The sequence below is a fragment of the Vespula pensylvanica genome, chromosome 3, assembly GCF_014466175.1.
Source record: "Vespula pensylvanica isolate Volc-1 chromosome 3, ASM1446617v1, whole genome shotgun sequence".
Classification (NCBI taxonomy): domain Eukaryota; kingdom Metazoa; phylum Arthropoda; class Insecta; order Hymenoptera; family Vespidae; genus Vespula; species Vespula pensylvanica.
Window position 1 is genome coordinate 4,766,056 of NC_057687.1, and position 14,048 is coordinate 4,780,103.

The 14,048-nt window shown below is 39.2% G+C and overlaps 1 protein-coding gene across 5 annotated transcripts in view; it reads right to left on the minus strand.

Annotated features, from left to right (window-relative positions):
- Positions 1-14,048, minus strand: part of LOC122627623 (nucleolysin TIAR) — a 386,513-nt gene that overhangs the window by 211,057 nt on the left and 161,408 nt on the right. For all 5 annotated transcript variants that reach the window (XM_043808893.1, XM_043808891.1, XM_043808897.1 and 2 more), the window contains one exon: positions 8,802-8,859. In XM_043808893.1, the coding sequence (XP_043664828.1) occupies positions 8,802-8,859 (58 nt within the window). The remainder of the gene's footprint in view (positions 1-8,801; positions 8,860-14,048) is intronic.

Here is a 14,048-nt window from a genome sequence, read left to right on the forward strand (position 1 = left end):
CTCTCTCTCTCTCTCTCTCTCTCTCTCCCTTTTTCTCCGTTGTGTGCGTCGAAATCTTCGCTTCGTAGGCGCGCGTACGCAGCGGGTTGCATTAACTTGATTAAAGCTCGTATCGTTCCATCAACCGAACACGCCGATGGGCGCACGTGAAAATAATCCTTAAAGCTACTCCGTAGCGCTCGAAAATAATGAATTTTTCTCGTCCAGATTTCCTTTGTAACGCTGCACTCGGCATACTGTACGTATCGTCCGTGACTAAAAATTGCACAAGTGTCTGATTGTTTTCCAGGATAAAAGGTAAGCGAGCTGCGAGCGCGAACGTAATCATGCCTTATGTTTTTTTAATATCTTCTTCCGTTACCATCACTACCACCATCGCTACCACCAACACCATCATTGTCAGCATTACCAGAAAGCTCACAGAATAGCACCTATGCGTTTATCACAATCCCGTTCGTGTATATGTTGAATTGTACGCGAGATGCGAGTAGCATATAAAAATCCTTCTCTTTTCTCCACATAAATCGCGTATAATCCTTACCCCTACTCTTGAACAATCTTCACCTTTTCTTTCTTTCTTTCTTTCTTTCTCCCTCTTTCTTTTTCTCTCTTTCTATCTCTCTCTCTTGTTTCTATTTCTTTCTTCCTTTGTCTGAGTTTGTATGATCCACGGATATTAATGCTTTCTAGAGAGACGAATACTAGAGTTAAAAATTCAGAAAATGTCTCTTTGATACTAATTAATGCGCGTCGAGCATACGACAATGCTCATCTTTTTTTCCCTTGTTTACTTCACTGTACCTTCGCAATCTCTAAATAATCCCCTTTATTCTAACAACCAAATAATATGAAAGAGAGAGAGAGAGAGAGAGAGAGAAAAAGAGAGAGAAAAAGATAGAGAAAGAGAGAGATGTTGATATATATTATATATAATGCATTTCTGAAAGATTACTTTGAGAAGCCGATCGTACAGAGCAGGAAAGTCAAAGCGAGAAATTGAAACTATCTGAACGTTATTCTCGAATATGAAGAGCTTTATATGTATATTCGCTTCAAATGAGAAGCGATCACTCCACTTTGAATAGTTTCTATTACCAATTAGCGACTGTCGGTCATAGAAGCACACAGATACGTCGAGTACATTCAAGTTTGAACGCAACAATCACATGTAACGGGATTCGACATATCTCCAGTACGATACTATGCTTTCTGATATTAATTACAATGATGTCTATTGTAACTGTATCATGATTAAGAACGGATAAAGCAAAAAATTCAAATGTTTTATTAGAGAATCATATAAATAAATAGTGAATATAGTATATTTGATTGATAAGCACTGATAAAATATAAGAATATTACCGAGGACAAAATTTCTTTTCTTTTCTTTTTCAATTTTCTTTTTTCTCTCTCTCTCTCTCTCTCTCTCTCTCTCTCTCTCTCTCTCTCTCTCAAATAAGAAAAGTGTACAAAGAAAGAAAGTACGTAGAAAACGTCTGATAAATTTTGTAATGTTACGTAACGTTCTTTTGTTCCTTCGCTTGGTAATAAAAGAACGTGAATTAACGATGTTAATTAAGTGCATGCATAAAAAAGATCGCCCAGTAAATTATGAAAAACGAATGAATGCAAAAGAAAGATTCTTTGGTGTGCTACACACGAGGCTATGAAGAAGAAACGGTGACGCACGAAGGAAGTACTTTGAATCTTTCGTAATTTATCCAGGTCCTTACCAATCGAGATAACTTCAATGAGAGAAGCGTATTGCAAAGAGAAACACAGAGAGAGAGGGAGGGAGAGAGAGAGAGAGAGAGAGAGAGATAGAGATCTATCGGGCCTGTTCTCGGAGTTCCTTAATGAAGGAACTCGAACTTTCTTCGAGGCAAACAAAAGGAATCTACATTGGTATCTTATACTCGCCTTACTCTTCGCAGTTTTATTTCCTATAATCGTTGACTCGATACGCGAATAAGTTTCAAAAGTACCTATAAGTTAACATCTTATTTCATTTTTTTATTTTCGATTAATTCTACTTTCTAATATTTAACTTTCGCTTTAACACATCAACGAATTCCTCTCTCTATTTCTCCCTCTCTCTCTTTTTCTCTCTCTCTCTGACACCAGCTTTCACGTCCACGGCTTTTCCAAGTGTAGAACTACGAAAGAGACGATGGAAGGTCCCAACGGTGAACGAGTTAATTCGTCTCGACGATGTAGAGAGTGGACGAGCGACAAGTCCCATAATCCGAGATGTACATACATATATGTAACTCCTGGTGTCCTGTTCTTCTAGCTGTCGGCCGTTCCATATGATGCCGACACCCGATCTCTCGAACGTTGTAACGCTGCGACGGTGGTTTACCGATGGCGATGGCCTAGCCACAAATGCCATCGGCAGGAGGCCTTCGACGGTAACTGGACGAAACGCGATGCTCTTGCAACAACGAGCGAGAAAGCGAACGAGAATGCAAAATAGAGAGACAGAGACGGAGATAGAGACAGAGACAAAGAGTAAAAGAGAAAGAGAGAGCGAGAGAGAGAGAGAGAGAGAGAGGTCTCTGGTCTCTAAAATGAGGTTTGCCGTGCATAGGCGCGGGGAGGGATTGCCAGCGGGTTTTGGTACAACGTCGAGGACACAAAGAGAATACGCGATGCACTTGTCTCCTACGCCAAATCCCATTCTCTCTCGGTCCGTCGATCCTGCTCCGTGTTCTCGGTTAAACGCGACGTTCACTCGCGGATCCCTGCCTAACACCACTTCGGACACCTGTGTTCTCTTCTTCTCTCCTCTTCTCTTCTCTTCCCATTTCTCTCTCGTTTTTCATTTGTTCCTTCGTCACCCGTCGAGTTTGTCAATTCTATTATAATTTTCGTTATAATTAAAACCTTTATAATATAATCTTCCTACAACTTGTTCAAGTTTCATTTTGTGAATGTAATAAAACAAAAAAAATACATTAGAAAAATGACACATTGTACACATTGACCACACGGTTCTTATGTTTTAACAAGGATTTCAATTCTATCATTTTCTTTCTCTCTCTCTCTCTCTCTCTCTCTCGTTTTTTGTTTTATTTTTCTTATTTCTTTTATTCCTTTTTTAACGCTCCCTCAGTCGAACGTTCGATAAAATAGATAGATAAAAAAGTTGCGTCGAGTTTGAAAAAGGGCGGACTTGCTTTTTCGAAAAATATTTATTCGACCGTGCAAAAGTTCCCTTTTCCTTTTGCGCTTCGGTTTCCTTTGAAATGTTACTACTGCTTTACTATTGTCATGAAATACATCGACACAACTTTTCCTCAGGACTTCTCAAGTTGACTGCGATTCTTACGATATTCTTTTTAACAGTGTCGTAAACATATGTATATCGTAATTATGTATTTTTATATGAAATCTTTGGAACATCGACCTAGGGAACTCTTTTTCATCTCACTTATTTCTATCTTTCTTTTCCTCTCCATAGAAATATACCGGTACACATACAAGTGTATAAATAAGTCATGATTCAAAAGAACCAAAAACAGTTAGTTTATTGTAATTAGCCTTCCTTACGATCTCTCTTAAAGATTATCACCAACTGAATGATGAAATTTATAAATACTGGTTGTCCGAAGGGTTTGAAAAAAAAAGAAAACAGAGAGGGTGAAAAAAAGAGAGAGAAGAGAGGAAAAAGGAGACGGAAACAGGGAGTGAGAGAGAGACAGAGACAGAGACACACAGAGAGAGAGAGAGAGAGAGAGAGAGAGAGAGAGAGAGAGAGAGAAGAAGGGAAGAAGAGAAACAGGGTTACGTACGACAAGTTGTATTTCGTTAATAACGATAACGGCCGTAGTAATGTATATAAACAGCAAAGGCGTGCGGCTTATGGTCTAACGGTAAACGCTTTGCCAGGGATAAACGGAATGCGCGAGTGGGACTCCCGTTGTAACCCCTTTGTGCCGAAAAGCCCCGTAAATACTCGCGCGATTATCTCCCGACGCGATTCATAATGCAGGAAAAACGATGCACGATTACGCAGTCAGCCAACGAATACCCAATCCGACTCTCTGTCTCTCTCTCTCTCTCTCTCTGATCCTCCCTCTCTATCCCACTCTCTCTTCCTCTCTCTGCTTCTCTGTTTCTCTCTGTACAAAATGATCTTTCTTTTCTCTCGTTCTCGTTTCCACTCACGTCGTTTCAGTCTCTCTATCTCTCTCTTTCTCTCTCTCTCTCTCTCTCTTCCCCTCTTTCTCTCTCTCCCTTTCTCTTTCTCTCTCTCTCTCTCTCTCTCTCTCTCTCTCTCTCTCTCTCTCTCTCTTTCTATCGTAAACAAATTTTCGACATCGTTTTATTTCTATCGATGATCGTATAAATGCATTCAATCGTAAAAGAGGTAATTCGTTGGGAGGTAAACCCATCTATTTAAAGCAACAACCAACGAAATATCCGTTATTTTCGTCTACAATTATACATTGTTATTTGAAATGGAAAAGTATACAAAAGAATTTTTTTCTGACTGGATAGTATCGGTTCGTAATTATAAAAGGGTAATATGTATTATCTATAGTAATTATACTGGTACGCAGCTTTTTCGTTTTCTCTTGTTCTTCCTTTTGTTTCTTTATTGTCAAAAACCAAGTTTAAACTCAATAGGAGTTTAAAAGAGATCCGAATTATCACAGGAAATACCGAATATCTCTTTCAATTGGTGAGTATGTTTTCTATTGCGTTAAATGCATGAGCGTATAATTAATGGCTTAATTATTAATTATTAATTTTCATTTCGATAACCTTTAATCGATATACCGTAAAATTAGTTTGCGAATGTTGTATGTTTTCAACGGGGAACTAAGGGAGTATGGGATAACGAGTATGTTTTCTAAAACATACGTATCTTCCGTGCTCGTTAATACGAAGATTGAATGCGCAAACATTATCTCGGAAGTTTGGATATATTGTAAAGCTTTCTAACAATTGTAATTGTAAAGCAATAATCACCGTAGTGTAAATTTTAGTTACACGAGATATTCATGTATACTTGTACAGTATAGCAAGTAAATGTTATTGTCTCTGTCTTTGTCTCTCTCTCTCTCTCTCTCTCTCTCTCTCTCTCTCTCTCTCTCTCTCTCTCTCTCTTGTATACCGCGGAACATCTGATACCTAGGGATACGAATTACAGCAAATTGTGTACTACTTCGATGCATGATACAGTAACATGACATACACATCAATCGATAGCTTCTCGTATAATCGGTTCACCCTGAGAAAATTACACCCACGATCGAATACAAATCTCCTGCAGTTCCATAATATTCAATTAAATGAGTTATTAGTGGCCTGTTACCAAAGATATTAATTAATTGAACGGAAAATTTATAAAGATTAAAAAAGCATTTGATAAACAATCGAAACTATTAGATCTAGCAACAAAAATCTAGTAACACATTTTTACGAATGAAAATAGCTGATTTAATTTTCTATCGGACGTCGTTAAAGATGAATATTCGGATATGAGAACTCGCGGCATATGCGTCAGTTTAAAACGCAAATTTATAATCTCCACTTTCCTCGAGGCAGCCGTTAACAAACCACAATCCGTGGCATTCTCGTTGTCGACCCAGGTAGTAACTTTGCTAAAAAGAAAGGAAAGAAAAATAGGAAGGGAGAGAAGAAAAATAACGAGAGGGACTAACAAAATGCGACGAAAGGGAGGGAAAAAGAGAAAGAGAAAGGGAAGGGGTGAGTGAAGGAGAGAGAGAGAGAGAGCGAGAGAGAGTAAAAGCTGGAAATGGAGACAATGGCAAGCGGCACACTGTCGCCCTTGGTCAACGTATCCTGGCGTTAAATTTCCTGGCCTATACATCGTGATGCTCTCTCTCTGTCTCTCCCTCTCTCTTTCTTTTTCTCCCTCTTTCTTTCTCTCTCTCTCCCTCTTTCTTTCTTTCTTTCTTTCTCTTCCTATTTCATAAAGTAACTTACAACTCCGTGACTTGCGACTCATCCGGAACTAGAACAATTTTATACTATGCTGTCTTACAAGGACTTGCTAAATGGGGATTTCCCCATTACGATATCACTGGAATTCTCCGAAGATTCTCTTTAGTCGATTAGCTACGAAACAGAGAACGAAGGGAATTGCTCTAGAATGTATATACACGCGTTTAAATACATTTATTATGTATTAACGTTAACGAAATACACAATGATATCGAAATTATCTGAACGTGTTAAATACACTTACTGGTTACTGATATCCTTTCAAACTTTTAACCTATGCTATTCCATAGACATAACATTATTCTCCTAAATAGATCATCTACTAGTAGAATAATTACGTATAAAATATGTAACACGGTAGAATAAACTGTACACTCGTTCGAAAGCTGCTACTATAGTTTCACTTTCAGTCGAGTAAATTCCAAACGTATACATGTAGACGTACATACATATATACATATGTGCATGCATGCATTCGTACATAGATGTATGCACGCATTTTCCACGTAGACGATTGCGGGACGCAGCTTTGCAGTTGCGGGATGCGCGCAGGTGCACCAATGTCGGAGTTTACTAGCAGTCTCTCGCGGAAAAGTAAAACATACCCTCGTTCCAGTTGCGGCCACTGCACACCGATACACCTTCTCTCTCTCTCTCTCTTTCTATCTATCTGTATCTCTATCTCTCGCTTTCTCTTTCTCTCTTGTTCATCGCAAGGATAGAAGGGTGGCTGGTCGAACAGTGGAAAAAGAAGTACCCGCCTTCTCTAGAGGAAGAGTGGATGACGATGGTGCTGCTCGTGTGGAGCGTAGTTCCTGGCCATATTTACCGAGAGAATAGGGGGAGATACGGTTTTAGTTTTGCATTTGTCGGAAGAGGAGGAACACGGAGGTCGAAGCGGTCGAAGAAGCGGAACTGGAGGGTGGAGGAGTAGGATAGAAAGGGTGAGGAGAGAGATAGAGAAAGAGAGATAAAGATAGAAGCATGTTGGATGGAAGGCCAACTTGCTAGAAAAGAGTATATGTATGTATGTGAGAAAGAGAGAGAGAGATAGAGAGAGAGAGAGAGAGAGAGAAAGAGAGAGAGAGAGAGGAAAAGAGAAGGGATGGGCGTAAGAGAAACGTCGGGATCGGGTCCCATGTGCCTGTCACGGTTTTACAAGTCCATAAAAAGAGGAATTTCAGACTGAGTTAAATATTGCCACCGGCTCTCACTGAATTTCAAGTACGCACACGCGTTCGACGCCCAACGTACATAGATATACACTCGTATGCGATCGTACACTCGTTACGTGTACCTCTAGGTAGATATGTACGTACATTATGGGGATCTCGAGGACTACATGCGTTTTTTTTTTACGCGTATCGAGAGGAAAAAGAAAAGAGGGAAAGGATCCGATCCGATACTTTACATTTATGCTATCCTCGCGTCTTTCCGACTCACGAAAAGAACACCTTCTTACAGTCTCATACTCAGTGTCTTTGTCTAGCGATTCGGAGTAGGGTGTTACATTGAATTTACGGGGATGTGACGGCATAAACAGGATTTCTTGCTACACGTGCCATTTATGGACATCTTTTAACACTTGTTGGTACATAAATAGTATATGTGTGTACACAAATCCTTTTTCGAATTCTTCCCATGGAACGGTTAAAAAAGTATCATCTTTTATTTTATGTAAAAATAATTTACACTGAGATAAATCAGATCAAGTGTACTTTTTTCTTCTTTTTCTTTCAAGAGAGAGAGAAGACTATGTTTCGTAATAGAACAGAAAAAAAAACTTACGAAGTGACGTACGCTTAATACTTAACCAGTGGCGCTTCCGTTGTAACCCTTGTACGTAGACATTATTATAGAAACGCACGAGGCTATTATTCCAAGTTTTATGTCGTAGTTTGTAAAATACATAGAAGCGTATACTCTGGCAATATTTGAAACGATAAAGCGGTATCCCGGAGCGCTTGAACTTTACGAACTCGCGAATATTCATATTCTAAAGAAAAATTTTTCGGATAAATTTGCCAAAGATTTTTTTACTTTTAAGCTCTCCTCGTGAATCTTCTTCTAAATTTAAGAAGAAAAATAATCAATTGATTCATTAAATCTACTCGTGGATACACAATAATTTTTTTTAACTTAATTGAAGAAGAATCTTAATTATTTTCGATTGAGTTTTCTTCGTAATACTGACGTTAGTTTTCTCTTTAATTAACGTTAATCGATTATCCATTCATCAAAAGAACGACGCGTTAAATAACCGTCAGTTAAAATGCAAATTGCATTCCAAGATTGACTGCAGTTCTATCGGCAAAGGTTGTAACGTTTTTAGCTATGTATGAGTACAGTAATCAATGTATATGTCAACGGTCGACCGTAATGAAAGTAAATTACGACGTATGACAAAAATTTGACGAGAAATGAAAAAAGTATACTGTTTTTAAACCATTGCGATTACCTGCACGCAGAGCTAATGCATTTAATATAATCGTGTTAAATGTGCGCTCGAAGCAAATACGGCAAATAAATCTTTAATGAATACCAAAATGACGAAAGGCTGAGATTACGCTAATAAGACGAATTAATACAGTGATCATTGTGAATTTTTTCTGGAAATTTCGAAGAAACTTTCCTTCTTCTTCATAAAAGTTATATATACATATATATATATATATATATATATATATATATATAAGAGAAAAAGGAACGAAATATTGTAACATAGTTCTCTTATACCATACATTTAAACGAAAGAGATTAAACGAGTACGGAATAAAAGAAGAAAGAGTATCGAAAAGGAGAATCTTAAAATTGAATGTACTCACTGCTGGTGTCCTGCTTCGGTTGGTTGCCCGGCGATGTCGCCCAGTTAACTTTCATTTCCTGCAACATTCGAAAGGAGGAAAAGTTCTTTAGTCGTACGTGCTTTCGGATTAAAAATAAAAGGAAGGTTTAATTCGCGAAATGGGAAACGAGAACAGAGAACGAAATGAAATAAATGGAATTTTTTTTTGTGGATATATTTTCTTCGCAATTTTCGAGATATATCGATTCTCTCGACTTACCGACTATAGTATCAAGAGCATATTTATTCATATTTATTCAGACTTTTCTCGAATGTGAAAGTGTTTCTGTCCAGTGGTGATACTGCTACTGTCAAGGAGGTTCATACTTTTAAATTCGAGTGTGGATACGCGCCAATGCGGAAGTGCTTCTTCCTCCACACTATCCTTGTAGAGGATAGCAGTCGGCGTCGGCCACCGGAAATGGGACGTGTCGGCTATCGTCGGGTCTTAACAGACGCCGTAAAACGGATTCTTTATGCGACGTTCTATATACACGATTCCTCCTTTTGCCATCCAAGATATTTCGATAGATAGTAAAAGTCATTTTTGCTGAAATCGTAAGCACTCTCGAAGGGAGGGAGCAGAAGGGAGAAAGAGAGAGAGAGAGAGAGAGAGAGAGAGAGAGAGAGGCGAGGTAGGAGAGAAAAATGGCAGTACTAAAATACGAAGAGTTAAGGGAACGAAAGAACTCTTTGCTTTTATCGCCCTGATAAAGCGTGAAAAGCGAACGATTAATTCGATAGTCCAACTTTCTATTATACGGGTGACCTTCGTTTTCGGATTTACATTTGGTCATCGAATCGTTCGAATCGCTCGTCGAACCTTCTATACCATGTCTAAATTTTTCTCTTTGATTTTCGATTTGCATTACATTTGATAAAATAAAACAAGGAAAATAATCGTACATAAATGATGGTAATTGGTCGAATGATAACGACGATATCGAGAGCATTGTATAATGTCACATAATGGATATATAATTGCTACGAACGTAGAATATCTTCCGGGCTATTAGTGCTCATTTGAATAATTCAGATAACGCACGCATTAACAATAGTAAGAGTTTACGTTGAGAAACGATGGTTACAAACAAAAACGTGATATTGTTTTCGAATGACGAAATGCGAAATTAAAAATTGCTGACAGTTGCGCTAATTGCGCGTAGTAAGTAGAAAAGAAGAAAACGTTGGGATAGGATTAAAGGGGCAAACAGAGAGGGAAAGATTGCAAAAGGAAGAAAAGAGAAAAAGTAGATAATGAAAAAATGGCGCGAACAGCATAGACGACATTCTGTTCGTATCAGTACGAGCTTAATTCGGTACACGACACACCGTGGTCGTGCTGATATTGAATCGTTACTTTTCATTTCCCTTGGACGTTGCCATGGTCCTCGTCGACGTTGCTATTTCCTCTGCAACGTTCGGCCATATACTGAATACGATACCTATCCATTTCGGTCTGTTTCTAAATTTCGGTTTCTAATTAACACCGTTTCGCAAGAACTCCGATGTCCATCCAGAGACCACGAGATACGCAAAATACTCTCCAATCCTCATCCGTTCGAATTCTAAAGTTAAAAGTAATAGAATCTGAACAGCGGTCGAGACTAAATTTGGAATTAAAATTAAAATCGATCCGTGAATGGTTTCTAAATTTAGCCAATTTCGTAAGGAGTCCAATGTCCAACGAAGGTCCATGGAATAAACGAGATTTCTGTCGATAGTAGTCAGTTTTGAAGATAAATTCGACAATAACGAATTCAACGTAACGTAGCTGGATAACAAAGTTATTATTATTATACGAGCTATCCTCAAATACGCATAGACGGATGAAGATTAAACGATACATATCTAAACAGTGATGTTGGCTTTAAGATGTATTGGTTCGTAAACAAGTTGCATACAATTAGAGGACATACCAGCGTAATTGCAGCGTCCTGCAAACGATGTGTTCGACGCGTCCGCTTGTTGAACGTCGCTCGGACACTCGAAGAGATTACCAAATGGAGATGGATAATGGAGTAACTTAGAGTGTGTCAATCTTGAATGAATCGAGAACATTGATCCGAGGATTTCCAATTAATCGATGTAATTCTCGTAAATTCGTTGCATGTAACTTGTTTTATAATTCATACTAGGCGTCTTTAATCAGTGATTTCGAACGTCGAGTGATAATCTCATCGAATAATTTAAATCTCACCGACGATCTCTCGTTCGTTGCCAGTTATAATCGACATTTATAATCGGCTTCGAGTTCGCGCCGATCCGATTTCGAACGAGAGCTACTTAAATTACGTCTCGGGGCGTAAAGCCAAACGCACTTTTCACGAATTTCGCGAATGCAATCGCATAGTATTCATGGGGCACGAATGCTAACCACTCACGATGGTTGGCTCTCGTTTTCCACTACCACTCTCACTCCCTCCCAAAATCGATACGTTCGATGATAATTGAACCGAATTATGGCGAAACGCGCGAGTGGTGGCAAAATAGTCTGCCAACGAGAAGTGGAGCTCGATAAAGCGTTTATGCCGAGGCTTTGTTCGATTATTGATGCACCGCGGATCATAAAATGCTGTAGAATGGTCATTGAAATATATCGATGGAATGCCACAATTAAACGAATGCGCTAAAAATCGGACAAATTTTTTCTCGTATTACGGTTGATCGAACTCGTCCCGTCACTATAAACGTGTAATGTCGCTCATGAATAACGTCCGCATGTCGTAACATCGGAGTATAAAAAGAAAAAAAAGGGGAAAGGAAAAGGAAAAAAATGGAAACATAAAAAAAGAAACGATCGAACGAACGAAGGGGATATAATCCTAACAATGGAAATCATTTTTCGGGGTCATTTAATTCTACTGAGAAGGATTACGTTTCCATACGATGCCACCGACAAAACGGCGAGTACGAATTTTAACGGTAAACGATTTGTCTTTTGCAAAGTGTTTCCTCCAACGCGTTTCCATTTAATCTTCCTTGGGAAAGTGAAAAAGTAAACCTAGACAAATTTAGCGAATCGTCGTCGAGATGGAAAGAGACAGATCCGTTTTTCTATCATTCTATTTTGTAAAAAATCACTCGACCAGAGGTGAATACATAGAAGAAAGAAAAAGAAGGAGGATAGCTTCTTTCGCGGGATAGTAACGTTAAATAAAAGCTGGAGAAAAGCAAGGCGAAGAAAGGATAAGGAATACGGAGCGAGGAATAAGTAAGTAAGCGGGTGACTTCGTAAGTAAGGGAAGCAAGTAAGTCCGGTAAGTAAGTAAGTTAGGACAGAAGGAGGCGGGTGGGGAGGGTGGAAGTAGCGTAGTGGGCAAAAGGTGGTAACGCTCGCGGAGAGCACGCGTGGGGCGAACGCGCGGAGCTAACGACGGGCCCGCAGTGTGTCTGCAGCAATTTGCAACTTTTAATAGTTAGCCCGGGTTTGCACGCCGAGGTCGTCCGCCGTTGCCCAGAGCCCGTTGTTTTATAGTTTATACGGTGTGGAGACGAGGGGAGCAAAGCAACTTTATATGTCGTAGTTTTCAACGGTTAATGCACACGCGCCTTATGCCCTCGAATCCAAGCCCCGCTATATTTATATATTAAAGAGTTAAGTTTCCGGAAGCGCCTTCTCGCGGTATTATTCTATGTGTATTTTCAAACTTTCATTTTAAATAACGCTTCTGTATCCGTACTATACGAACACGTTATAATACGACCACACGATTTATTTACGACTATTCCAAACGATATTCCGCGCTCCGAGAGATATCTTCTGATCGCCGACGCGATTTTATCCCAACGCCCCGTCCTTAATGGCCGACTATGCTGTTGCTTCGCTCTCTGGATACAGATACCTATCTCTCTCTATTCTCCTTCTTTCATTCTCCTTCTCTTCCTTCTCCTCCTTCCATTGCTACACAACTAACCTCTACACCGAACGTTAGCCGGCGTTCCGAACGCTTTCGTTATGACGAACGAGAAGACTCTTTTTGATAGCCACAACGAAATTATATTTTCCGCTTTATATACAAGGCCGAGCTTTACGAGCGGAACATCGTTTCCCAAGGTATCTCGAGCTCGTTCGATATTTTCTATATACCTATCGAATCCCATACGAAACTGCAACTCCTCCCTCTTATTAACTCTGGAATACTATTGCGAACGAAATAATCGCATTTATTATTTATATTACGTTGTCTTTATTACGAACGGAATCTCACGAACGATATAATTGTAATGTCAATTATTTAAGAAAGCCTATAACGCTTTCTTGTCTTCTTGAAATAGTTTCTTACTCGTTCGATGCAGACGACACTATCGAGACTCCAATCCAAAACGATAGTTGGCCGATTACATATTGCAGTCGGCGAAGGGTGAGTTATCGCAAAGCTGGCGAACACGAATTGGGAGGAGAGAAATCGGCCAGAAATTGCAAGCTGCTGCACTTTTGACCTTAGCCGGGAAGTCGCCTTGCCTGAGAAGATATTTATTGTCCTATTATCTTGATTGATGTTCTCTCTCTCTCTCTCTCTCTCTCTCCCTCTCTCTCTCTCTCTCTCTCTCTCTCTCTTTCCCTTTCTTTCTCCTCACTTTGGTCGGCCACCGACCAGTATCTTATATAAGTACGTTTAATGGCGCAAGGCCGTTTCGGACCACCACCAAGAGGAGACTAAAGGGGTGGTGTCGGTTCTCCACCCTCATCGTTGACTAACGTTACGATCGTGTAGAAGTCGCTGCCTGCTTCGGTCACTTCGTGTGTGCCATATCCTGCGTTCTCTTATATCTTCTTACTTTCTAACCACATGGCGCCATTAGTCCGTACCAATACTTCCCGCCTTTCTCACCCCGACACTATAATAACTCACGGAAATGCCATACTCGGTAATTTACGGGAACGTTTACTTTCTTTGCTCGCGTGAGCTCACCGGAGGCCTAGCCCATTTCGGGAAATTACGAAAGGACCACTTTTACGTGTTTGTCTGGCTTTGGGATGTGTATGTGAAATATCGATATGAGCTCCCGAAATCGCTAGTAAATTATACCAATATTATTATTATTATTATTATTATTATTATTATTATTATTATTATTATTATTGCGCAGTATTCGATTTAAAAGTAATTTGTAATTCTTCTTAACATTATTTATAAATTATATCGTACTTATATAACTATACTTAATATTATTACTTAATAATATTATAATTAATATTATTACGTACTTATATAAATGTACT